Source organism: Panicum hallii, chromosome 2 (genome assembly GCF_002211085.1).
Source record: "Panicum hallii strain FIL2 chromosome 2, PHallii_v3.1, whole genome shotgun sequence".
NCBI classification, from domain to species: domain Eukaryota; kingdom Viridiplantae; phylum Streptophyta; class Magnoliopsida; order Poales; family Poaceae; genus Panicum; species Panicum hallii.
In genome coordinates this window covers 9956058-9982592 of record NC_038043.1, presented here as the reverse complement: position 1 = coordinate 9982592, position 26535 = coordinate 9956058, and the positions used below count along the sequence as shown (strand labels likewise).

The following is a 26535-nucleotide window of genomic DNA, read 5'->3' as shown; positions in this document are numbered from 1 at the left end:
GCAACTTGCCCGCGGGAATATTGATGTGGTTGTTAGTAGGCAAAGCAATGGAATCATAATTGAAGGATACATTAGAGTAGGACTTTTTCTTGTTTAGTTTGAGAGCTCTCTTTGGAATCCTTTGCCTATAGTACTCATCATCATCATCTCCATTCTCTGACTCGCTGCTTGGTGGAGGACTTGGCTGCACCTTCTTTCCTTTGATTTTCTTCTTCTCTTTGCCCTTATTCTTTTCCTTTTTCTTGTCATCCTTGAAGGATCCCACCTTACCCTATCTTGAGCCTTGAAAGTTGCTCAAGTGCTGCTGTGGGATCATCATCAGATGACTCTTGTTCCTTTTCGCTGGGAATATCTTCAAACTCCTCACTCTTGTCTCCATCTTGTGTTCCTCTAGGACTTGTCATTTCCTCACACGGTTAAGTGCTTATCACAAGAAAACCTCGCTCTGATACCAATTGAAAAGATCTAACAAGTGGCCTAGAGGGGGGGTGAATAGGCCTTTTTTCTGAAATCAACAAACTTCACAGAACTGTCAGACCGTGGAGCCTCCGGGCCAAAGCACGGAGCCTCCGGGGGCACGGAACCTCCGGGCTTATGCCTGGAGCCTCCGGGAAACAGAGTTACAAATCGATCTACTGCGGAATTTAATGAATGAAAGATAGATCGAATGTGATACCAAAGTTCCTAGGAAGTATGTCGACCTTTCTAACCAGCAGGTTGCATCAAGAAGATAGAAGCTTCATAGATCGAATGCAAACCCTAAAAACAAGTGAAGAACAAGTAATAACAAGAACAAGCTCAAGCACAAGTGATGCAGGGATTTTTCCCGTGGTTCGGCTCGCCACCAAGGCTGACCTACGTCCACGTTGTTGAGGCATGCCACAAAGGCTGCCGAGTCTCTTTCAACTCGACCCTCTTCTCAAACCTATCACCAAAGCAATAGACCGAGAGTTTCCACTAAAACATAGGGTAATACAAACTTCCCGGTGCTCAACCACAGCGAGCTAGGAGCTACCGGGCAACCACTAGCCGTCTAGGAGCAAAGTTCCAAGAGTAAAAGACACACCAAGCAGCTAGGGTTTCTCCAAGTGCACGGGAATGGAGGAGCACGATCTTCTTAAGCTTTCTCACGGTCTCATAAGCTTAATCCCTCAAGGAATCACTGAGATTGGAGTTTAGGAGCTTGGGAGCTATGGAGTTGGGAGAGAGAGCTTCTGTTTTTCGCGAGTCTGGAGGTTGACGAAAGAAGATGACCGTTGGGGGCGACAGTGGAGAGGTTTTTATACCTCCCGTCACCCACAAAATGGTCGGGTCATTGCAGACCCCGGAACCTCCGCGGTCAACCGTGGAGCCTCCGCGCTTGCCAGAACAGAAACGAGTTGAGCTTTGCTGGCAATTTGTGGCTGGGAAAATTTGATATGTGGAAGATGTTTTGTGCACTTGGTTCCATCCCTAACCACCATTAGTATCCCTCTTGATAGTACGGCTTGTCCTAACTCAAATTCAAAGTGGAAAATGAAGTAAACTAGCACTTGAGTCCTTGAAAGCCATCCATTCGAGTTGGGGGGTCTCCTCCAATGCTTAACTATACTCATGATCAAAGATACACTTCAAGCACTTATCAAAAGTTATTAGTCCTTTAATTATACCGTCAACATCACCAAAACCCACTTAGGGCTTGATTGCACTTACAGATACGAGTACCCCTCATCTAACTTTAACTTGGGCGCTTGGGTGAGCCGAATGTCTTTATGTTGTGTGGGTAAAGAAGTACACCTTTGCAAGATTAATAATCAACTCGAATTGCCACGCCCTCGATTATAAGCAAACTCAATGTCTGTCGAATTCTTCGTAAAATTTTGTGTCCGATGGTTATGGTCTCATGTCACCTTTATGATCAAGTACTTGTCCTTTCTTTAATCAACTAAATTTGTGTTGTGGTTTGAGCAAGATAATTAATTTGCTACAGAGCTAGTTGTTGGCTTAGAGAGCTCATGCTTATGCAATAGTTAATCTTAAAACCTCACCCTCGTTGAGCCTTCTTTGCATGATCCTTTATATAATTGCGTAAGTTTTGCGAGTATCTTTGTACTCATATCGCTTTAACCTAAATTGCAAATGAGCCGGAGCTTGTGTTTGCCACTTCTATCCCGCCGATTCTGGTGGGGGAGAGGAGTGAGTTGTTATGGTTAAAATGATGTCCTTGAGCAAAAATGTTGTTGCCTTACCGCGTTTTAGTTGTTTTATCCGTTGCGTAGCTAGATTTGTGTGAAGCATGACAGAAACATCAAACTTAAATTTATATCTCTTTTAATATCATTCATGAGCCCAAGGCTTGTAATGTGGAGCTTCAATCTTTAATTTCAGATTTGAACCTCCCTTCTTATGAATTTGTAATACTTAATGTCGAACATTGTGTTATATCAAATATGCTCTCTATAGATCTTGTGGTAATATACAATTTGTGTGATGGTACGTGTGCTTAATTCTAGGCATACGGCAAGCACGTACCGGGACTAACGGATTTGATATCATTTTAAATGAATGACGTATCGATTGTCGAAGATCTAGATATGAGTTAGCACGTGATACGCTTTTGAATGAATATGTGCTAGCTTTCATCTTATGTATGATGACCGGCGATTTACTTAAAATACTAGTATTAAATTAGACGGTTCTTACGTCCATTCCCGTGACGTGGCTGCTCTTGAGTGACTGCGTGATGAAGTGTAATAATGTTTGTCTAACAATTTCAAGACAGACGAGATTCACTCCCATGGGCTCTTGGTCTCAAAAGAAAAAAAAAGCTCACTCCCATCGTCACTGAGATGGGCCAAAAGGCAGTGGGCCGTACATGATTAAGGCCCAGTCTCTCCCGACCCGCTCGCTCTTGGAGAGCTGGCGGGCGGCAGCCCAGCGCCGAGCTACGGAGCCACCGCGCCGCGCCGGGCACGACCGCAGGAGCGCCAGCTCGCACCCGGCTCCAGCCACGCGGCGCCGCCTCCTCCGGTCCTCCCTCCTCTCTCCGCTTCCCGAGGAGCGAGCGCATCTCTCTCCTTCCCTAAACCCCGCCGCCCCCTGATTCCTTCCCCTCTTCCCCTCGCTTCCTCCCGGTGCGGGCGGGTCGGAAGCTCATGAGATCCCGGCCATGGCGGGCCCCACCTCGCGGCTCCTCCTCCTCGCCCGCCGCGCCGACCGGTGTAGGAGCCTCCCCCTCCTCCTCCCCCGCGCCGTCCACGCCGCGGCCGCGGCAGTGGCGCCCTCTCCGAAGGCGCCGCCGCCTCGCCTCCCAGCCTCAGCCCCGCTTAGGAGGTATCGACTGGCCTATCTCCGCTACCGTCACCGCTTCGTATCCCTAGGCTGCAGTTCCGTTTTACGCGAATTCCGAGTCAGCATGGCTCGTCTCAGCACTCGAGAAGGAATGCTGGGATTGGATCAGTGCCGTGTTCGCCACTTTAAGATTTAGAGGATATGAGATTTGAGTGAACATTTTTGCAGTTTTTGTACGGTGTGCTACTCATTCACTTATCTCACATTATCATCTGTGAAGGCGTAGGAGGTTTATGATCTGAGAAGAAGAACATACAAGGCCAGGTCGGTCTAAGTGTGCCTACCGTGGTATAGGGTTTCATGCATCTCTCTGGAAGGACTATACCTAACTTAATCAATGCTGCAAAATAAACTTCTCAGTACTGAACTAACCTTGCTGAGAATTCTTCATAGAGTCTAGTTAGAAAGCTATTCAGATAATACGACCTAACTTGTCTATGACATTGGATAATTTGGTTTCTTCGCTTGAAGAGAAACTATTTAGTTCAATGAATTTTGCAAAGGTTTCTCCATGCATGTATGGTGAATGATTCTAGTGTTATTTAGCTTTAGACATTATGTTCAGATGGTTTATTTTCTATTTTGTAGGTACTCAAATGCATTCACCAGTGTGCATGGAGAGAGGCCATCATCAGAATATGCAAAGATCAGAAAGGAGTCGCTGGAAACCCAGTTTGGAAGAATCTTAGGGTCAAGTTCGCGTAGGCTCTTTGCTGACCGAGGCTTTGGTCCATTCCTTGCGCTTTACAGGGCTGCTACTATCTCTTTTCATGTAGTGAAGCTCACTATTTGGCATTTATTGCTGAATGACATGCGCAAAAGGGCGGAAAAGGTAGTTTTCTTGTTCGTTGCTGGTGGAGGAACTGAGCATCATGTCTCTGATTATCATTTCCCTTATTTCAGTTCCGAGAGACCTTGATACGCTTGGGTCCTTTTTACATCAAGGTATGCCGTATAGTACCTTAAGAATTGGCATAGACCTGTAGAATGTGACACCAATCTTTTCAATTAATAATTTTTGACACTTAACATTTTACTATGGTGACTATCTCCTAGTTAATTTGGAAACTACATCATTGTAAAGTGTCTTATGACTGTCAGGATTACTACAGTTATCACTATGGCTTAGTAACATGATTAGTATCAACCTTGAAGCATTCAGACAAAATTAAGGTGGTGGATGTGCTAACTGCATCTTAATATGCCCTTATGTCCACATCTTGTTTTTGAATTACAATACTTCATTATTTAATCTTGCCTTAGGTGTAATATGTTCCTTTGCCATTTCTCTTGCACTTTGCAGCTTGGACAGGCATTGAGCACACGCCCTGATATACTCCCCAGTGCATACTGCCAAGAGCTTGCAAAGCTACAGGTAACTCTTGTGCATTGTTTGATTTTGCTTAATGGTGAAAATGAATTGTTAGATATAAGAACCTCAAAGTAGGGCCACTGAAAAGTTTGCTTCTAGAAGGGATCATAGGTCAAAGTTGGGCCCAAAATGGGTGCTTCAGCCATTAGTAATCCTCCGATCAAAATCGAAAGTCTGGGGAACTTGTACAAGTGGATTCACTATTTTCTATTGCATTTTAGTGTTTTTGCTGACCACTTCCTTTTCAGGATCAAATACCACCATTTCCAACTCGCATTGCCCTCAAGACCATCGAGTCTCAGTTGGGTTCCCGAATTTCTGATTTATTTGCGGATATCAGCCCGGAGCCGATTGCAGCAGCATCACTGGGTCAAGTTTACAAAGGTTAGACATGTCTGTTAAGACTTTTCTGATAACTGGTGATTATACTTCTGTATTAATTGTTATTTACCTTAGCATATATTTCAGACCTGAGTTCTCCAAGTTGAAATGCATTTCTTTGATACTTCAAGTCATGCAGCTCATCTACGCTCAGGAGAGCTTGTCGCAGTCAAAGTTCAAAGGCCTGGAATGGCGCCCTTGCTGACTCTAGACGCACTTTTGTTTCATATGATTGGAGGGCAATTGAAACGGTTTGCTAAGGCTCGCAAAGATCTACTGGTGGCAGTGAATGAGATTGTGAGCTTCTACTTTCTGAACCAAACTTGTTGATTTCTCCATGATGCTCTGATCTGATCTCTTTCCCTTATACTCCCTCCGTTTTTAAATTCATGATGTTTAGGACAAGCTAATAATATCATTTGAACTAATTAGCTTGCAATAAACGCCATATATTCAAACAGAGGGAACTAATTACCTTTGCTGTAGCCCACTGACTACTATAATTACTAACCTCTCAATCAGAATGGACTATACTGTTTTCCATATTATATTATCATTAGCTTCATATGCACATCATAACATGAGTAAAGCCTATTTTTGCGATTTTCCTCAGTACACACAATGCATGGTACATTGTCTTTGGACTATGTGTTGCCCGTTGGCGCATATAATTTTAGAAGTGCATAATTTGCAGGATTGTCCTATGGTTATAGTTGTCTATAAAATTGCATGCTACTCTAGGGTGGTTCCTGCCGCGTTGTTATGGCCCTACCCTCTACATGGCAACTTAACTGTATGACTTTTTTTTTGAAGTAAACTTATTGTGATTATAGTACTTTTGGTTTAGGTTAATTCTTGTTCTAGACTTGCGCCCCTGGCACAAGCAAGCAAGGGCAAGGCTGTCCAGAAATCACCCCCCCCCCCCCCCCAAAAAAAAAAAACCACCACCACCACACACACACACATATCTTTATGGCTTCAGAGATGCCTGTTTCCAGAAAATGAAGCTATATAAAGATTAAACACATGACCGTCATGGTAGTTGTAGTAGCATTTTCTTATGATCTTTTCTTTTTGCTATTGTCATGCTCTCCTGTAAATTTACCTTTGGTATGTGCATTATATTTTATCTTTGGTTCAACAGGTCAGGCACATGTTTGATGAAATTGATTATGTTTTAGAAGGAAAAAATGCTGAAAGATTTGCTACTCTTTATTCTCATGGTGAGTTTTGAAACACTTCTTATATTCAGTTCCTAATAATCGTTATTTTCCTCTTCCCTCAGATATGGTCTCACAATACTTGCTCCTCTCAAGCATATGGACCTTTTGCATGCTGACAACTCATAAACACCGTTGATTTTCTGGCTTGTTCAGGTGGGGATACTTCTGAAGGCAGTACAAGTATCAAGGTTCCCAAAGTATATTGGAATTATACACATAAAACCATATTGACACTGGAATGGATTGATGGAATTAAGCTAACTGATGCTGAGCGCATCAGCAAAGCCAACTTGAACAGGAAAAGGATGATTGATGAGGTATTGCTAAATTGTTGCGTAGCTGTAAATTAGATACTAGTGTTAATTATTTAGATCATCTTCTACACTGTCCTTGTCTCTCTTTTGTGATTCTAATTGAAATTTGTATGACCATATCTTGCTTTATCCTTTTCTCAAAAAACTACTAGCTTGAGATTTTTGGTTAGAGCAAAATTGAAACCACTCTATGAAGGTGTTTTACTCTGTTAAGTAATCAGTATATGTTCTTGCTCTATGCTTAGGAGAGAATCCTGGCCGACTTTTACAGAGTGTCATCTTCTTGCTTTTGTTTACTAATTTTCAACACAAACTTCACAGGGTCTCTATTGCTCATTGAGACAGCTGCTTGAAGAAGGCTTTTTCCATGCAGACCCTCATCCTGGTAATCTAGTTGCAACTGAAGGTGGATCTCTAGCATATTTTGACTTCGGTATGATGGGAGATATTCCAAGGCATTATCGTGTGGGGCTTATACAAATGGTACATGTGACTGTGTTCTTTGCTTGTTCTACATTCAGCTGATGTAAATTTACAAATAGTGTTGATTTTTCACTGCTATTGTTTAATTTTAGACTCTGCTTAGTTCTCTATTTCGGTAATTTCAGTTTTAACAGGCTCAGCATTATTGGTAAGGTCCTCTGAGTGCAGCAAAGTTATGATAGCAATGCTGGCCCTTGATTTTATAAGTTGGTTAAATGTGGTTAGTCTTATTTCCTGCTCCAAATCACATTGTGTAGAAACTTAAATAGGAAGCGTATCAAGGAATAGTTTGCTGAAGGATCTTACTGTTCACAACACTAGCTGCTTCGAATAGACAACACAGAACTTTGAGACGTGAGTCTCAAAAAATACAAAATAGTCCTGTTTTACCATCAGTGTTGTGAAACATTATACTTGTAGTTGTAGCCTTGTTCACTCATGTTTGTGAGCTTTGTTGGATTACTTTTTTGATGTATGAATTTTGTGCTAATAAATAATCTTCCCTATTACCATACAGGCACCTAACTGTAAACTTCCTTTTTTGAAATGAGTGGCATAGCAACTTCATTTTTCTAGTTTGTTTGCTCTATGTTGGTTTCATTGATGTTGTTTGGTTCCAATCAAGAAACTGATTTATGGCAAACTGAGTGTACTTTTTTCAGCTTGTACACTATGTTAATCGTGACTCCTTGGGCTTGGCAAACGACTTCCATTCACTAGGATTTGTCCCTGAGGGAACAGATTTACATGCTGTTGCAGATGCATTGCGGCTTTCTTTTGGTGACGTCAGGAGGCAATCAAATGATTTTCAGGTTTGTTAATATTTTCCTTTCCATGTGCTATTTAGGGTGATTGTTGTTTTCTAGAGTGGATTCAAAATCTGCAAATGCTAACATGTTAGATGCAATTAAGGTTTGCAGTGGCTAGCATTAACATGGGCTAACAAACAAAATGGCACAACCTAATCATTGTTGCAAAACTTTGGAGTAGATGATGAAACAGATCTGAAGGTGACACTTCAATGATGGAGACAGTCAAGATTTATGTTTCATAGGATAGTTTTCTGATTTATTTCTCAAAATATATTCTATTAGCGTAGTTCCTTAATGATTAGCTGTGGCCCTTTTTCTCTTCTGTGCCCTCCCATCAAATCTAATAGGTTCTGAGGTCTGGCATTTATTCTATTGGTTGACTTCGTTTTCTATCTTGTTTCTCCTACTCAAAATCATCATTATTTTGGCTCAAATTTCTTATGTTGTGTATGGTTTTTGCTCTCACCTGCCTGCTTCTATTTTTTCCTGCCTGATCTCACCCATATAGTATCATTTCTAATAGTGTCCATTCTAAGTTTATTCTTTCCTTACCTCACAGGGCGTAATGTACCATCTGTATGATGTCATGTATGAATTCAACTTCTCTCTCCCTCCTGATTATGCACTGGTGATAAGAGCTCTGGGTTCTCTAGAAGGGACTGCAAAAGCACTGGATCCTGATTTTAAGGTTATCGAGAGTGCATACCCATTTGTCATTGGGAGGCTCCTTGCAGACCCCAGCCCAGATATGAGGAAAATATTGAGGGAGCTTCTTATATGCGATGATGGGTCCATCCGATGGAATCGGCTGGAGAGGCTGGTACAGAGTTCTGAACTTTTATGCACTTTCTTGCTGTTTCTTCTTTTACGATTTTATACATAAGGGGTACTGTGATTCTGTCATAGAAGTATCAGAACTGCATGAATAAGTTCAATTTGAGTCCTAGAAAACCAGCAATGTCAGTACTGAGTCGGAAAAGACATCACAACTAATAACTAACAAGCACATGCTGGGGGCTTTATTTGTCAGGATAGTAGGATGTACACTCTTGATTCCTCATTGTACACATGGCAGCAAATGCATGGATCTATTCTTTCCATTTAAGGTTATTATTAATTTGTGATAGCCCTCTTGTTACTCGTACACCTGACTAAATGATAGGATACGTGTCACACCCCATAAATGTGGAGACATGGACAACTTTTAGTGCTGGCCATCTTATGTTTGGGCAAGTCCTGTAGTTTATTTTCAGCTGGTGCTGTAGCATTGCTCAGGGCAAAACCAATGTAACCAGCCAGGTCCAGGTCTGGTACCTAAAATTGTTCATGCTGTGAGAGCATCTGCAGTAGTCCCCCATTCCCAAAAAACTACCACTATTGGGGAAAGAATTGCTCCAGCAGTCTCCCAATAGTCCTCCCTTTTCCCAATATTTTTTGGTTTATTCCAATATCTTGTCTAACCTCTCCTCAATCGGAGGGAGTGCTGCAGCCTTGCGAAAACGACAGTTGGTCTTCGCGCTATTTTTTTCCCCTTTCAATCTGCTAGTCCCAAGCCCGGCCTCCTCCGCAGCTTATGCTCCGGCCGCCGCCCCTAGAGCTGGTGGAGCACGGAGGGGCTTCCGATGGCGCCTGTGGCCACAGCAGCACCCGAGTCCACAGCCGCTGCAGCGGGGGCCTTCCCGGCGGCGCAGTGGCCAGGGCAGTGTCCAAGCCCATGGCCGCCGCAGCTTGCACGGCCCTCTCCTCTGTTATTTCCTCTACGCGAAGCATACCAGCAGCAGCTCCTCCTCGAGGCCATCTTCTCTCCCTCTGTTCTATCCCATCACAAGCAGCAGCTCACGCATTCTTTAATTTCCTTGCTCTAAGCAGCTTGAGCTCTGAACCTCTGCTCTTTCCACCGAACAAGCAAGCATCAGCCCACTCCCTCCCCGCCCCCGATGCAACTCAATCCAGGAGCAAGAAATCACCTCTGCCAACGCCGTTGCCCAGATCAAGGAGCTCAGCCTCCGCGGTCCCGGGTGCGGGGGCGCCGCTGCAACAGGGAGCCCCGACACCGTCGCTCGGAAGTCGATCTGAACAGGAGAGAAGAAGAAAGAAGAAAGTAAAGTGGCCCCACCTGTCAGGCATATTGGGACGGTTTATCGGAGGACTGCTGCAGTCTCTCTTCCAATAGTCAAAAATTTAATATCGAGACATCCCCATTAATACCTTATTGGGAGAAGATTATTGGGAGACTGCTGGACATGCTCTGAGCCCCTTTTTTAATTCATTCAAGTAAATTTCACGAAACTATAACTATTTATGCCAACTATATGAAAATTACAACTTATAGCATCAGTTTCATAGAACTCTCAGCTATTTGTACCCATATTAACACAAACTGACAACTTTTTCACCACCCTAATGTGATTGGTCCCTTCCATCAACCAGACAAGCACACAAATTGACCTTTCTTGCTGTCCATATTACGGTGTTGAAAAAGTTGTAGTTCCTGTCTTACTAGGGGAGCAAAGAGCTGTAGTTCTTTGAAACTGGTCTAGGACCAGTGTAGTTTATTGATAGGTGCAAAGCGTTGTAATTTGTGAAATTATATCTTAGCTCATTTGGTAATAGTCTTGTAACAGAAAACTTTATTCAATATTCTAAAATGTTTAAAGTATTAATCAGATGATCTTTTCTGAAAACTGGTATCAGTCTCGTGTAGTGGGCGTCTTCAACTCTGGTGTTTCTTTTGTATGAGTGCCATGAAGAATTTGGCAGATATCTGTTTGATCTTGTGTAATCTAGTTTTTTTTATATGTTCCTACTAATACCATTTGGTGTTCAGATTGCAGCTATATCTGCACAATCTGCAGAGTCTTCAAATGCATCTGGAGCTGGCTCTGCTGAGAATGCCAATGGAAGTTCTGAGTGGAGATCATTTGATATGCATTCTGTAGTTGCAGCTACAGAAGACCTTTTTGACTTCATTTTATCGAGGAAAGGATGGCGGGTTCGTGTTTTCCTTGTTCAGGACATCATTAAAGCTTCAGACGCATTCCTCCAAGAAGCAACATTCCCATATATATTTGACAATGAGGGAAAGATGGGAGAGCTAAATCCAGAGGTTAGTTGATGTTCATCATCACTTCCCATTCATTTGCTTGTGATAGCTTGACAGTAGTGTGCAGTTGTATCCCATGTTAGCTCCCCCAAACAAAAATCTTCTTTCATTTTAGATTTGCATTAAGATCAACTAATATTACCCTTCTTATTGTATTTTTTAAGTACTACATATGTTGCTGATGACTTATAGTCAGCTCAACTACTTCAGGTCTTTCTTGACAAGCATAGGTGATTAAGTTCTTGCAGGTTTAGTGTGTGTGTGTTTGGGTCTATGTAAGACTCATTCTCTTCTATTAATACAATGATACGCAGCTCTCCTGCATGTTTGAGAAAAAAAAAGCTCATAGCCATAGATAACTGTCAATGTGGGAAACATATTTCATTCGCAAAGTTAAAATAGTGCTTTAGTTTGGCTTTTGAAACAAATTTGTTCATAATGTAGTTCCAGGCATGCGAATGGTTTAACTCTCTATCAGAGGCACTTGCTCTTTATCCATTTCCAATTACCGGATATCGGCAACCTAGGACATTCACCTGCTATATTATGTCCCACGGTATCATTTTCTTTGCAATTTGTAATTTCTGGGAAAAAAAGAGGAATTTGGTGCCTCGATTCCTTTTAATTGTGCATTACTTCCACCAGTCTTGAGTTACATGTTCTACTGATCTACACATAACAAGGGCGGAGTTAATACCTTCAGTATAGCCTGGGCTTGGTGCGGTGGTAGTGTCTCTTCACTTGTGTTGGAGGTCCTGGGTTCCAACCAGCCTCTCTGCAATTTTTCAACGGTAAGGCTGTATAGAAATTCCCATCCCCAGACACCACTGGGTACACGCTCTTGAACTCCATTGCCAAGCACTGATATTCGAGGGGAAAAAACAAGAAATCAACACCTGGTAGAAAGTGTTCCTTTCAAACAACACGATTACTTCTACTAGTTCCTAGCCAAAATTATCTTCCCAAAAAGACAGAGAGATATCGAGACCAGAGGGTGTAGGTGATACCACAAGTTGGTTAAACAAATTGGACATGATCATTGATCATTCAAGCATACTGTTGGTTTTTCTTTCAGAAGCTTATTCTTAATGAAATTTAATGGTGTGCATTTTGTCTGTTCCCTCAAAAAAGATAGCCCTTTGAGCCACAGGGTACTCAAACGTGTGCACTGGCATCACAGATTGTCAAGTTTTACCATAACATAGCTTGTCAATCTGTCATTTAGGCTGTTTTTGCCCCCCTCATTCTTCCAAAAGAAGGCCGATGATCCTCAGAGCTGCATCACACAAGTTGTATGCAGGAGTTTAGCACATGGTGCTGTTTTACATGTTATTGCCACTTTTCTTGTAATGCTGAAGGTTTCCTTTGCCATGCAGAGAAGCAAGACGATCAGGAGGCTGGTGAATGCTGTTCAATCATTCCGTCAAGCCATCAATTTAGCTCCAGATGCTTGGAGTGCCATGCTAATCCGTACCTTGTTGAAACCTGAATCACAAAAATTTGTTCTTGATGTATTTTTGTCCCTGGCAAGCCATTCCAGTTACAAGATTCCAGAAACATTCTGGCTTTGTATGTCGAGATTTCTGAATTACTTGGACAAGAAAGATACGCTTTAGGAGCAGTTGATATATGCAGTTTTTCTTTTGCTATGGTCCAACTGTTTCCTTACGGTGTCTTGAAGCTGGTGCTGATTCATCTTGTCCAAAAATTATGTGAGTTTTTTTGTCTTCCTGCTCCGCCTTCAGATAAAATGACTGGTCATTTATACAAATTGCTACTTCCTGTCTCTGTGAAGTGTTCATGCTCAAAAGATATTTCTGTAAACTTAGAATGTGCTTAGTATGGGTTAGTAATCGGAATTGGTTGCGGAGTAGCTTTCTGCCTTCTAACTGCTCAAGAGTCGAAAGTGCTCATGCTTTCTGTTATGAAGATACCCAACGCTATGCAATCAATTCCTCTTATATAATTCGTCAACTTTCTGGTTTGTGCTCGATAATAATTTTATATAGACAGCGGGGAACCTAAAATTCTGTAATTGCTTAGTACGTTGCTATGCAACCAGATGATGACAAAGTTAAGAGAAAGCTGTAGTAAAAGAAATCTGCATTTACATGCGAATGAGCGTGGGTAGCTCGGTGGTGGGATCGCTCGGTGGAGCGCTCACCGCTCGGGTTCCAGCTATGCTCGTCCTGGGTTTTCGCACGAGACTGTGTCCTATTTTAATAAGTTTGCAGCATCTCACGTGTGGAGCCACAAGATCTACGGAATTTCCGGTGATCGGATGCGGTCTTTGTTTCTGCAGTATCTCACGTGTGGAGCCACAAGGTCTACGGAATTTCCGGTGATTGGATGCGGTCTTCATTTCTGTGTAGAGTTGTAGGTCTGCGGTCTTCGTTCCTGTATAGAGTTGTAGGTTTGGTTGCAAAAAAATCTGTAATTGCTTAGTACGTTGCTATGAAACTAGATGATGACAAAGTTAAGAGAGCTGTAGTAAAAGAAATCTGCATTTACATGCGAACGAGCGCGGGTAGCTCGGTGGTGGGATCGCTCGGTGGAGCCCTCACCGCTCGGGTTTGAGCTATACTCGTCCTGGGTTTTCGCACCGGGACTGTGTCCTATTTTAATAGCTCGAACTGAGTTTTCGCACCGGGACTGTATCCCATTTTAATAAGTCTGCAGCATCTCAGCATCTCACGTGTGGAGCCACAAGGTCTACGGAATTTCCGGTGATCCGATGCGGTCTTCGTTTCTGTGTAGAGTTGTAGGTCTGCAGTCTTTGTTCCTGTAGAGTGTTGTAGGTCTGGTTGTGTGTGTGGCGTGCGTATGTGGTGGGGTTAGTGTGTGTACACGAACAGATGCTACAGCTTTACCTAGATGAGAGGCATAAAAAAAAAAGAAATCTGCATTTACATTTTACCCCGCAATGTTCATGATGCTAAAACCATATACAATGTGACCGCATTGTACAGAGAATGGATGGCGAAAGAAGCCACCAAAGTTCCAGTTCGACAATAAGTTAACCCAGTAATGCACCCAATGGCAAACAGCTGAATGGAACTTTCACCGGAGAGGTGTGCTACACTGAACGCTAGTGAACTCATCACAACAGCATCCCGCCATTTCATTGAAGAAGACAGGGCTGTTAGAAGGAACCCACGGTAGATTGTTTCTTCCGACAGTGGAGCAATAACACAGTAGAGAAAGAAACACACTAGCTTAGAGGTTGGACTGTCAGAAAGGATTCCTTCTAATACAGGATCATATGCATCCTGCAAGATTTCAAATTGAATGAACGAAGAATTAGGGCCCTGCTCACTAAGGGCCTGTTTGGATCCTTTGGCAAAAGGGCAAATAGCAAAAAATTTGCTCTTTTTTTCCATTTGAACCCAAATACCCTATGGCAAAAAGGAAACAGTAAAAACAGATAGCAAAAGGAAACAACAACCCGCCCGATCCCGCATAATGACCCCGCCGCCCGACCCCGCGCCTCGGCCTCCGCCCCCGCCGCCCGACCCCGCGCCTCGGCCTCCCCCCCCCCGCCCGCCGCCCGACCTCCGCCACCCGCCGCCCGACCCCGCCGCCCGCCACCCGACCCCGCGCCTCGGCCTCCGCCCCCGACGCCCGACCTCCGCCGCCCGCCGCCCGCCGCCCGACCCCGCGCCTCGGGCTCCACCGCCCGACCCCGCGCCTCGGCCTCCGCCCCCGCTGCCCGACCCCGCGCCTCGGCCTCCGCCCCCGCCGCCCGACCTCCGCCGCCCGCCGCCCGACCTCCGCCGCCCGCCGCCCGCCGCCCGACCCCGCGCCTCGGCCTCCGCCCCCGCCGCCCGACCCCGTGCCTCGGCCTCCGCCCCCGCCGCCCGACCTCCGCCGCCCGCCGCCCGACCCCGCGCCTCGGCCTCCGCCCCCGCCGCCCGACCCCGCGCCTCGGCCTCCCCCCCCCCCGCCGCCCGCCGCCCGACCTCCGCCGCCCGCCGCCCGACCCCGCGCCTCGGCCTCCGCCCCCGCCGCCCGACCCCGCGCCTCGGCCTCCGCCGCCCGACCTCCGCCGCCCGACGCCCCCGACGAGCGGCGCCTCCGGCGCCCGACCCCGCCTTCGCCGCCAGCGCCCGACCCCAACCGCCAGCGCCCGACCCCGCCGCAGTGCCAGCCTCCGCCGACCCCGCCGCCAGCGCCCGCCTCCGCCTCTCCCTCACACCCACCGCCAGTAGCAGCCACTACTCCCTGAGACCGCGCCCACGTCCTCACTGGCCGAGTCCACCGCCACCGGCGCATCTCCTCGGCCTCCGCCTCCGACGACCCCAAAAGCAGGACCGGAGATGGCCGGATTTGGGGCTGACGGGACCCGGGATGTCTTCTTCCAGCCCGAACCGTACTCCCCTGACGAGGGATTTGATTTCTACTCCGACGACGCGGCCCGGACGCCGGTCTCTCGTCTGGGCATGGAAGGTCTCGCCCTCAACTCGCAGCCGAAAGGGTGGCCCTACCTGGCGAGGTACCAACGCCTGGTGCAGTCTGACGGCGGGAGCGGAAGCGACGGCCGCAAGAGGCCCGTTCGTTCCCCTCCACCGCCCCGTGGCACAGGAGGCCCGATCCGCACAGTTAGCCTTCGCAAACCACGCGGTCCAGGTCTGTCATCCAGCCGCGGCCGAGGTGGTGGGTTGCCACCTGCCTCGGTTGCTCCCGGTGATCCTTCTAGTCCTCGGTACGGGGCCAGCAACGGGACCGAGCTGGAGGATGCCGAGGACGTGCAGGAGATCGTTCAGGTATCGTGATGGTTTGTGCTTGATGGTTGATCATTGCTATTTGAGGCTGACGACTTGGTTGCATACAATTTTAGGTTGAAATCAGTAACATACTAATTAAAACGAGAACAAAACGAAACATGGATCAGGTCCAATTCCGGCTTAATTCATAGGTTTTGATGATATGGCATGTTCACCTTTCTTAATATTTCTACACTCAGTAGTTATGGGCACTTTATAATAGAACTGTACCCTGGTTATTTAGTTTCAACCTTCTGATGGATATAAAGTTTCCAATGCATGAGTAACCAATGCAATGGTTGGAGCTGATTCTTAGCTCCGATGGAATAAGATTGTACTGGATAGTAACTGTTGTATTGGGCTGCAAAGCAAGATTTATTTTTCTTCTTCATTCATCAAGCTAAAGAATCAAGACAGCATATTTTGAAAGAGTAGGGCAATTTTTTTGTTTCAATCTCACTCATGAATTAATATCATCTGTTGCTACTATCTTACTATCTCACTCACTCATGAATTACAGATGCTTAATAATACTGTGTTCTTATTGTTCTTTTCTATGTTATATATGCATGCCATGTCCTCGTCATGCATATTGTTGTAGATTGACAAAAGAAAAAAAACTGTTGCAAAGAAAATTGACAAGGCAAATTGGTCGAGTCACAATAATACTGTGTTGCTTCAACTCCTCTCTGAGCAAATAGGGTTGGGTAATTACAACAAAGGAATCATGTCTAGAGAGGGGTACAGGCAGCTTTGTGCAAAGTACCATTGCGCAACAGGCTTAAGGCATGACACGAAGCAGCTCAGTGGGCGAATTAGGATTCTAAAGCAGATGTATGGGTTCATAAAAGATATGCACACTGACAGTGGTTTAGGCCGTGATGACCAAGGATGGCCTACTGCAAGTAAAGACTGGTGGGATACAAAAACAAAGGTAATTGTCCTTGCACTTCAATTGTGCAGAATTGAATTTTACTTAGACATTCTAATTGTGTGGTGTTCTTTTTTTCTCAGGGATGTCCAGAATTCAAGAAACTGAAGTGGGGACCTCCAGAATATTTTGATTTGCTAGAGCACTGTTTCCATGATGTAGCTGTTGATGGATCGAGTGCATTTGTTCCTGGCCAAGAAGAGGATGAGGCGCTTTATGAAGATGAGGCACAGGGATACGAGGAAGAGGAAGAGGAGCTTCAAGGAACTGAAAACAACCCTATGAGTTCCAGCGGGCATAAAAGGGCTAGCAGTACAAGCACTAGGTCTACTGCAGATAGTCCTATCAAGAAGAGCAAGAGCCCTATGTTGAAGGTGATGAACCAATACCTTCACATGTCTGCTAGGCAATCAGCTGAAAGGAATCTATTTTTGAAGAAACTTGGGAGCAAACAAGAAAATGCTGAGGCGAAGTTGGAAGATGCAATTAAAAAAGCACAACAGTTAGCAAAACAAGCTGGGTTAGATGAAAGTAGTCCAGCGTTTTATGCAGTCTCCCATATCTGCAAAGATGAGGCACTAATGAAGTTTTTCATTAACATGGAGACATCAGAAGGCAGGGTGGCATCCCTGAGAAGATATTGAAAGGAAAAAAAATCTAGATTAGTGTACCATATTGATGTAATAATTGTGTGTGCAAACCATGTGTGTCACTGGACATTTGTGTGCCTATTCTATTTGTGTTGAACAATGTCGTTGTCTCATATGTTTATGACCCATTACTGTTTGTTGTGTCATATGTCCTTATCTCATTTGTTTCCTGGTTCATTACAATTTCAGGTCTCACATAGCATTGTCTCAATTGTTTACTAATGCATTACTGTTTGTTGTCTCACAAGAATTGGATGCTCAGTTGGACTCAAGTGACAAAGAGCTGCTGAACTTGTTACAGGAGGACGCTGAGCATGAGAAGCAAGTGATGGAGACGATCTTCTTTTTTGGTATGTATCATGACACTTATATGCACAAAAATAAGAGGAGGACAGCCCCTAAAAGTGGTCAAGAGTGGGTGATGAGGAATTTAGCTGATGAAACTGAATGTTACAAATTGTTTAGGATGACACCACCAATGTTTTATAAACTACATGACCTGTTAGTGCAATCTTATGGCCTCAAGTCAACATCAAAGTCTAATAGTATAGAGGCTGTAGGAATGTTCCTTTGGATGGTTGGTGCATCTCAGTCAGTCAGACAAGTAGATAATCGACTGCAAAGGTCACTAGAGACAGTGCACCGCAACTTTGGAAAAATTTTAAAATGCCTTGTCAAACTAGCTGCTGATATAATTAGGCCAGTGGACCCAGAATTCAAGACAATACACCGACGGTTGCAATGTCCAAGATTCAGGCCACACTTCAATGATTGTATAGGGGCAATTGATGGAACTCATGTGGAAGTTGTAGTGCCAAATGATAAAAAGGTTCAATATCTTTGTCGAAAGGGTCACACAACACAAAATGTGCTTGCAGTTGTAGACTTTGACATGAGATTTACATTTGTGCTTGCTGGATGGCCGGGATCAGTGCACGACATGAGAGTGTTCAATGATGCCATCAACAAGTACAAAGAAAGGTTTCCACACCCACCTCTAGGTACAATACCAATATGTGCAACAAGTACATGACATGTGTTGTTTTATTGTTGGTTTTCTTACTAACAGAAAATTAATTTTGTAGGGAAGTACTACCTAGTGGATTCGGGATATCCAAATCGTGCAGGTTATCTTGCACCTTACAAGGGGACAAAATACCATCTACCAGAGTTTCGTAATTCCACAATGCCCAGAGGTACGAAAGAGACCTTCAATTTTACTCATTCTTCACTTAGAAATGTCGTGGAAAGGGCCTTTGGAGTTTTAAAAATGAAGTGGAGGATATTGTTGAAAGTGCCAAGCTACCCACCGGCAAAGCAAGCCCGAATAATTGTAGCATGCATGGCATTGCATAATTTTATTAGAGAGAGTAAGCTCATGGATGAACACTTTGATCGTTGCGACCGTGATGAGCACTATGTTCCAGTTGAGGCATCAATGTCACAAACACGTACACGGGACACAGGACGATTGGATGAAGATTGCAACATGAATGAATTTCGAGATCAACTGGCCAATGCTTTGTACAATAGATAGTGCAAATTTGTGTACTTTGTATGGAATTGTTTTGTATGGAATTGTATGAACTTTGGATAAATAATTGTATGCACTTTGGTTTGGACTGTATAAATTTTAGATTGTCAATTTTATGCACTCTGTATGAAATGGCGGGAAAGAGGTGGCGGGAAAGGGGATATGAGAGGGAGAAAAGAGGTTTAAATGAGATTTTGCCAAAACTTTTGCCATTTGGGTCCAAACACCCCTAATGGCAAAACTTTTGCCACTTTTGGCAAATGGCAAAATTTTTGCCCTTTTGCTCTTTTGCACTTTGGATCCAAACACTACTTAAAAACTGAAACTGTAATAGCTTGGTAGAGCAAGATAGATGTGCAGTATAAGCGGGATAATGTGGGACAGCCATCTTACCTCAGATCCTACCAGCTTGTCAGCCAAGATAGATGTGATCCATACCAAGATCATCAAAACTGCAAAGCCTATTACGGTTTCTTTGACCCAATTCCGTGTAGAAACCTTACTGGCAAAGAAAGCCTGAACATCATTGCCTGGCATTGCAACGTACTGAAGTAGTGCTAAGGCCAAAGAGAGCTCCACTAGTTGAAGCCAGACTGTAGAAATAACCTGCATCAACAGAGTATGCCGTTGTATTGTCCATAGGAAAAACTGCAACTCAGGCACACTTACATGAGTGAGTCGAAATGATTACTTAACAAAAACTTGTCACTTACTGTAGTCAACGGGTCGAGTGAGGAGCATTTTAGCACTTTGGCCACCACACCAAGCCCTCCAAAGCTCAAGGGGATATGCAACACGAAGAAATAGCCTGCATATATTCTCCATATATCATCAGCCTCCCATGGAACAACAGGGGAGAGAACGGAGAAGTCCTGTGTGTCAATACAAAACACCAAATTAGAACCGAAGACTAGGTGGCCGCCACGGATAATTAGAACTGAAAACAGGCAGCCTCACGGTCCAAATGAAGAATTCAACTTGCATCACAAAATCTTGAAAACAGCAACTGTACTAGCCAATTCGACATAGAAATAATTGGTAAAAATCCAAAAACTTTGATAGGATATCCTCCAACATACAACGAGCTTGGCAAATGGGCAACTAGGTGATTGGAGCAACATGTAAGGTTGGTGTCGGAATTGAACGATAAGCCACTGGCGTTGAAGAACAAAAGATTCTTTTCTAGGATTGCAAGAGAACGTGCTGTGTTAATTCAGTGAGGAGTTACGTCGAACAGGTTGCGTGCGCTGCCCTTGCCACCATCGCCCGGAGAGGGAGACGAAGACGGAGACGGAGAGCAGGCGCAGCTGAGAGTGGGGGAGGAAGAGCGCAGCTGCAGCTCGGTCAGAGCTTCGGGTTTGGCCGTGCGGATACCAGGCGGAGCTCCTCGGCCTCGGCTTCTGCCGACGACGAGTGGGAGCGGACGGGAAGGTGCGGTTGCCGCAACGAGGAGCATCCCTCGACGTCGCGCAGTCCACCTGACTGAGCCCCACCGTTGAAGCCCCCTGAGCGCCTGATCTATATGTGGGCCCAGTCCCTTGAGGCTCGAGTTCCTGAGTATACGTGTTTGAGAGACATGGTATTACTAATTACTATACGTGCCACTCTTCCTTGGAAGGAGGAAGATTTCAGACTATCAGGTTTTCTATTCTAGAAAAGGAGAGAGCAGAAACAAACAGTAAGGTTTCGAAGCATCACAAAATGTTGTTCACCCCCAAATAGCAGAGATTTTTACTCTAATGACAAACAGTTTACATTATTAATGGTCTGTAGACACTAGACACCAAACTGCCACCTCTTATCAGGTTCCCTCAAGGCCTCAACTGAGCGGATGCCACCTGCTCTTTCAGCCCTTCCTGCCCTGGGAAGACTGTGAAGGCCCTGCAGGTGTGCTCCTCTGACGGCACGTCATTTGCTGGAAGATCCCCTCGAAACTTCAGAAGCTCCTGCCGGCAGTGGCGTTTCGTCCTTTAGGACCTTGACAGCGAACTCGACGCACGGGTCCGGCACGGAGACGGCACAGAGCGAGCAGAGCGACGCCAGAGCAGATTCTGCCGTCGAAGTGTCGAACTTTTCAGCACCATGGTTCAGATCCAAGCCTGGGGTGATTGCAGGGTCAAGCTTAGCACGCTTCTCCCTGTCCTGGTACAGGCTGATAACGTCAGTTGTCGCCATGAGGTCATCGGCAGCTGCGCCTTTGCTCGCCGTGAAGCCAAGAAAGGTGGTGTTCATGAGGATGGCAGCCTGCTCCATGGAGATGTCACTCGGGCCATTGCTATCTTTCAGTTCAGATGATACGTGAGCCGTCGGGACACCACACTGCTCCTTGGACACGGATGATGAATCAGACTTGGGCGCGCTGAGAGGTTCAGTAGCATCTGCATCTGCTGCACGGCCCTTCGCCTCGTCTGAATTAGCTGGAATGGGCTGGTTGCTCGCATCGGCTTCACCTCCGACATGCTTCTTTCCCTTGGCCGTCAGCGTCGTGCGGCGCGGCGTCCTGCGCCCCCTGCCTCTACGAGTTCTTTTCATCTTCTTTGAACCAACACCCTGATAATTCCGGCGCACTCTTACGTTTAATCGGGAGTTTAAAGCCTCAAGCTGTTGTGCCCATGGTTCCGAACTCTTAACCATTGGTCGGGCTGAACGCTTGCGGCGTTTCATGGAGTGCAAAATCTTGGGGATGTCTATTTCTGCTCCCAATGAATAAGCATCTGTAGTTTCCATATCCACCTCATCTTCTTTCTGCTTGTCTGATTTCTCGCTCAGAATGCTGTCTACGGTTTCTTGACTCAACCGCTCTGACGAGCATCTAGGAGCTGTCTTAACCAATTCCTTTGCTAATTCTACAGGCCTGCTAGATATTTTTGTGGCTGGTGTTAGATTTGCATCTTCAGTTTCAGAATCATTCACTGCTCCTGCCAGGAAAAAAGGAGGTCACATGCAGGAAAAGTTTGTTGACAAAATGGCTTCATGTAAATCTTTGAGGTACACACTTAGACAGAAATCTGTGGCAGTAATCGAGCTTAAACATAGATAAGAAATGCTAAAATTGCCGTATCAGAAAGACATGTTATCCTCTTATTCACAAAAAGAAACAAACTATTGTGTTCACAACTAAAGAGATGTAGGCACATGAGGTCATGGGATAGAAAAAATTTAAAGATGACTTGGGGCGGCAGACATGGGTTCTTGCAGTAGAAAACCTACTAACCTCCTGTGTAGAATTTTTCCAAGAAATTCCTTCCCCAACCACTTCGAACCTTCATTGTTCTTTGTTTTCAGCAGCTTATTTTAAATCTCCGCTACAAAGTAAAGGAAGTGGCATAATACAATGAAAAGAGGAAATTAAATTACAAAACAGTATGATAAACTTCTATTTCCAGCCAAAAAAATTGTATGTAAAGATTTTTCTCAAACAATACTTTTGCAATCGTTGAGTTTTATAAATAGCAAAAATATGATTTTTTTGCGAGAGCTACATTTTGCAGATATAGTCAATGCAGAAATATGGCATATTTTTTCACTGTAAATGGAGTAGTAATACGGCATGATTATGATAACATGGCATCTAATTTACACTACCATAAATGCCATGATTATGATAACTAACAATTTTGCAGTTTTGACAAGCAAGATTATGGCGTTATTTTCATACTCATAAACTTTATGAAACTTACAAATATTTATTAACTACTTGACTCCAAGGACCAATGCTATCATAGTAACAGGTAAAAGAATGCAGCAATAAGGACATTGCTAATAAGGATGTACAGATAACAAAACTATAAGAGCAAGCTGACCATTATCAGATACCAGTTTAGGGGATGTGTTGTTTCTAATTAGACAGAAACAAAAATGCACAAAAACATTAAAACTTGTGCAAATAAAGGAAATAATTCCTTGTAAATGATGGGAAATACCCAATAAACATTCTGGCTGTGCACATCCAATTCAAGCAGGGGGCTCTTGAACTTCAGGAATCACGATGACAACATATTGCTAGCTTAACGCACAAGATTATTAACCCATCCCATCCTTACCACTCGACCACACATGAGATGCATAGTGCAGGGAACAGCAATTGGACCCATGCTCTCACCAAGCGAATAAAAAAAGAAAAAGAAAAGGACGTCTCTTTTCGCCTTCTCAAGTTCCCATCTCTTGCTTTCCCATCATAGTGTCCACTTCCTAAATCACTAGCAACCTAGACTCCCAAATATAGCACCCAGATCTGCTATTTTCAACTCTCCCGAACCGCCTACATTGCTATTGCTTGTAATAAACATTATCACAGATCTATACATGAAAAAGTAAAGAAATTATCACTTACCAAATGGATGCGCCGATATATCAGAGTAAGATTGGTCAAGTTTCGAATGAGGTCATGGCGGACGCCATAGCAACAAGCCCTAGGCGCGCAAACTTATGAGTTTTGGATTCCTTAAGGATGAAGGAAAAAAGAAAAAAAGGATTAAGTGCTAGAACTTGATATTCGATTGGATCTGCAAAGCAGCCGAAATGTCAAGAGAAGTGAGGAAATGAATTTCTCTACAATAGGATGGAGGATTCCCACTTTTCATAGCCAAAGGCAACCATTTATTTTGGAGATGAGATTGCATCCATGTAATAAATCTAGAAATAAGGGTGTTTATGTAAATTATCGTCCAGTTGGTGGCATATCCTCTACTGATACAAAAGTAGCTTTCTGAGGTCACGTCACACCATTTGTGAAGTTATACAAAAATGAATCCCATGTTACATGTGATACATGGTCCCCACCGAGCTATTATTTAAATTAGTTGTATCTCTTATGAAACCATAGGTTTTCCTTTGGACATATTTAAATGTTGTGTTGCATGACTAGTCGAGCAACTATAATGCTATTATCCTACTATGGCTATCAGGGCTAGTATTGATTGGATATGCTACTATCTGTGTTGCCAATAGCATGGATAGCTAACACTTATATCCGTGTCATTAAGTCACTATCATCCTTGCGACGAGTACGAACGAGGGCTAGGATCCAACATGGTGATGGTTTCTACAGTATTGAGAATCTCGGTGTTGATGCCTCAAATGCACACAATTTGTACACCACAAGCCCATGGTGCTGCTGTAGATTTTCTAGGAGTATTCTTCTAAAGTTTATCAAATCTAAAGCACAAGGGGATGTTGGCTTTCACCTCATTTTGTACTGATTCTATTAACAAAACTATGTAAAAGGGATCTTCGTGTATAATATTATAAAAGCGGTAATAAAATTAAGCAGATATACCAACAGTTTGAACATGATAGGGTGAACACTTTTCTCAAGTATCTAGGTTCACTCACATCAGCTTCCACCACATAAATGGGTATGTTTAAGCCAGAATATAGCGATAGTAGATTGATGGATGGATGTTGAATACATGCGCACATATATAGGCTGGGAGACCTAGGTTGATTTGTGGATGTATGACCACCGTAGTAATCCCTGCCCTGATCCATCTACAGGTGCGTACAGGCCATATAAGCCGAGGGCAGCACCGGGCCTAAAAGCCCAAGCCGGCTATGCTACATGTCTGTCTAACATGTCTCCGCGGTCTGATCGGTAGCATCGTGAACGTTCAGGCTGGATGGCAACCCCTTGGTGAAGACAGATGATGGCAACCCCTTGGTGAAAACATTGGCGTAGATGCTCGATATTTCAGGAATTAGGAACCTCCTGGCCTGTAAATGATAAGATCCAGGTTCTGTAACCTTATGGACGATGAAAGACCTTTCCCATCGTGAGTTAAGCTTGTGTAACCCGGTGTCATCCTGCATTCGTCGAAGAACCATATCTCCAACATTGAAAGAGCGTCGAGTTGAACGTTCCGGTCGTGGTAACGATGGATTCCTTGTAAGTAGCGGGCCGACTGGAACAAGACGTTGCATCTGATTTCCTCAGCTGAGTCGAGCTCGAGATGTCTTGCGGTGTCAGCCTCGCCTTCTTCAAATATCTCCAGTCAAGGAGACTTCCATATCACATCAGTTGGTAATATAGCTTCAGACCCGTATACGAGGAAGAAAGGTGACTGTCATGTGGCTTTGCTTGGTTGTGTGCGAAGCCTCTAGATTAATGATGAGATCTCATCGATCCACTTGCCGCCCATTTTGCTGTTCTTGTCATAGAGTTTTTTCTTCAATCCATCAAGAATCAAACCGTTGGCGCGCTCAACCTGGCCGTTGGCCCGCGGGTGAGCCACTGAAACATATTTGACTTCAGTGGAACTGCGTTCACAGAAATCCCAGAACTGATGCGAGTGGAAATTAGATCCCAGATCTATAATGATAGTGTTGGGGAAGCCAACGGTGTAGGATATCGCAGATGAAAGTAACCACTCGATCTGCAGAGAGCATTGCAATTGGCTTGTACTCAATCCACTTGGTAAACTTGTCGATGGCCACCAACACGTGTGTAAAACCACCCGGCGCGGTTGTCGGAGGTCCTGTCATGTCCAGACCCCAGCATGCAAACGGCCATAGGGCTGTTTGCTGAAGAACTGGCAGTTTGTACACCGGCGAACGGGTGCTTCGGCGTCTGCCAAAGCAGTCGGCCAGTAGAAACCAGATCTAAAAGCCTTGCCAACTAGTGTGCGAGAAGCCGCGTGATTCCCGCAGACGCCTTCATGAATCTCTTGGAGTATCGCTTTGTCCTCCTCTGTGCGAACACACTTCATGAGTATGCCTGACGCTGATCCACGCTTGTATAGGTTACCCCCGACTAGAACGTACCCTTTACTGCGCCTTAGGATGCGAGTAGCTTCAGCGCTTTTTTGGGTCGACGATGGGGGTAGTTTGTGCTCCTGGATGTAGTCAATGAAGGTCACCCTCCAGTCGATCTCGATCATCAAGACCTCTCGGTCGGGTTCCTATGGACCCTGAGCGATGGAACTTGAGTCTGGTGCCTTGATGGAAGGGTGGTGCAACTCATGAACGAAGACTCCCAGTGGGACATTAGCTCGATAGAACCCAATTTGGAGAGCACATCCGCGCCAACATTGTTGTCGTGAATCACATGGTGGATTTCCAACCCCGAGAACTTGTTCTCGAGCTTGCGTGTCTCCATAACATACACGTCCATGGTGTCCTTGTTGACATCCCACACCTTGGACCACCAGTAAGGAGTCACCGTAAACGAGTAGTCGCTTGATGCCCAGAGAGACTGCTCGGCGTAGCCTGTGCAATAATGCCTCGTACTCGACTTTGTCGTTAGAGACCTCGAATAGTATTTGGAACACGTACTTGAGTTGTTCTCCTCTCAAACTGATGAAAAGTACTCCCGCGCCACCACTACCAAGCTTGAGTGAGCCATCAAAGTACATGACCCAATGCTCTGGCTGGTTGGCTGGGGCTTCCACTTGGTTTTCTTGCCATTCCGCCATGAAATCGACTAGTGCCTGCGACTTGATGGCCGTCCAGGCCTCGAAGTCGAGGGTGAGGGCTCCTAGCTCCACAGCCCACTTGGAGATGCGCCCGGTGGCGTCCCGATTGTGGAGGATATCTGCCAATAGGAAGTCGGAGACCACCTAGATGTTGTATGCATCAAAATAATGGCGAAGCTTCCTGGAGGTGATGAGTATACCGTAGAGTAGTTTCTGAATTGTCGGGTAAC

At 44.8% G+C, this 26535-nt stretch overlaps 3 protein-coding genes across 7 annotated transcripts; 2 read left to right on the top strand and 1 right to left on the bottom strand.

Moving 5' to 3' along the window:
- Positions 1-2959: 2959 nt before the first annotated feature.
- On the top strand, positions 2960-12675 carry LOC112880332 (uncharacterized protein slr1919). 4 transcript variants are annotated; one of them, XR_003226293.1, is made up of 15 exons: positions 2960-3312; positions 3919-4162; positions 4234-4275; positions 4634-4705; positions 4951-5086; positions 5223-5380; positions 6228-6306; positions 6460-6623; positions 6942-7103; positions 7766-7915; positions 8475-8735; positions 10743-11021; positions 11463-11574; positions 11702-11809; positions 12395-12531. XR_003226293.1 is itself a non-coding variant. In XM_025944891.1 (14 exons), exons 1-14 carry the CDS (start codon positions 3149-3151, stop codon positions 12505-12507), a joined length of 2136 nt encoding a protein of 711 aa, XP_025800676.1. In that variant the 5' UTR covers positions 2960-3148; the 3' UTR covers positions 12508-12675. The 4 variants fall into 4 exon arrangements, 2 of the variants coding, with proteins under 2 accessions (XP_025800676.1, XP_025800675.1); XR_003226292.1 differs by having other exon boundaries at positions 11664-11809; XM_025944891.1 differs by lacking the exon at positions 11702-11809 and having other exon boundaries at positions 12395-12675.
- On the bottom strand, positions 11600-20485 carry LOC112880334. 2 transcript variants are annotated; one of them, XM_025944894.1, is made up of 4 exons: positions 20125-20485; positions 19610-19768; positions 19290-19502; positions 11600-11879 (listed from the first exon to the last, which is right to left on the bottom strand). In XM_025944894.1, the coding sequence occupies exons 1-4, from the start codon at positions 20350-20352 to the stop codon at positions 11718-11720; spliced, it is 762 nt and encodes a 253-aa protein (XP_025800679.1). In that variant the 5' UTR covers positions 20353-20485; the 3' UTR covers positions 11600-11717. The 2 variants fall into 2 exon arrangements, with proteins under 2 accessions (XP_025800679.1, XP_025800678.1); XM_025944893.1 differs by lacking the exon at positions 11600-11879 and adding an exon at positions 13903-14287 and having other exon boundaries at positions 20125-20481.
- On the top strand, positions 17292-19274 carry LOC112880333 (protein ALP1-like). Its single transcript, XM_025944892.1, has 2 exons — positions 17292-18363; positions 18448-19274. Exons 1-2 carry the CDS (start codon positions 17691-17693, stop codon positions 18897-18899), a joined length of 1125 nt encoding a protein of 374 aa, XP_025800677.1. The 5' UTR covers positions 17292-17690; the 3' UTR covers positions 18900-19274.
- Positions 20486-26535: the final 6050 nt, after the last annotated feature.

Excerpts from the sequence above, each read along its gene's own strand:
- LOC112880332 (XM_025944890.1), top strand. The coding sequence starts at position 3,149 with ATGGCGGGCCCCACCTCGCGGCTCCTCCTCCTCGCCCGCCGCGCCGAC. Across the intron at positions 3,313-3,918 it reads GCCTCAGCCCCGCTTAGGAG|GTACTCAAATGCATTCACCA; the intron begins GTATCGACTGGC and ends TCTATTTTGTAG. Across the intron at positions 5,381-6,227 it reads TGGTGGCAGTGAATGAGATT|GTCAGGCACATGTTTGATGA; the intron begins GTGAGCTTCTAC and ends TTGGTTCAACAG.
- LOC112880333 (XM_025944892.1), top strand. The coding sequence starts at position 17,691 with ATGGAGACGATCTTCTTTTTTGGTATGTATCATGACACTTATATGCAC. Across the intron at positions 18,364-18,447 it reads GTTTCCACACCCACCTCTAG|GGAAGTACTACCTAGTGGAT; the intron begins GTACAATACCAA and ends TTAATTTTGTAG.
- LOC112880334 (XM_025944893.1), bottom strand. The coding sequence starts at position 20,352 with ATGCTCCTCGTTGCGGCAACCGCACCTTCCCGTCCGCTCCCACTCGTC. Across the intron at positions 19,769-20,124 it reads GCGCACGCAACCTGTTCGAC|GACTTCTCCGTTCTCTCCCC; the intron begins GTAACTCCTCAC and ends ATTGACACACAG. Across the intron at positions 14,288-19,289 it reads ACAAGCTGGTAGGATCTGAG|GATGCATATGATCCTGTATT; the intron begins GTAAGATGGCTG and ends GAAATCTTGCAG.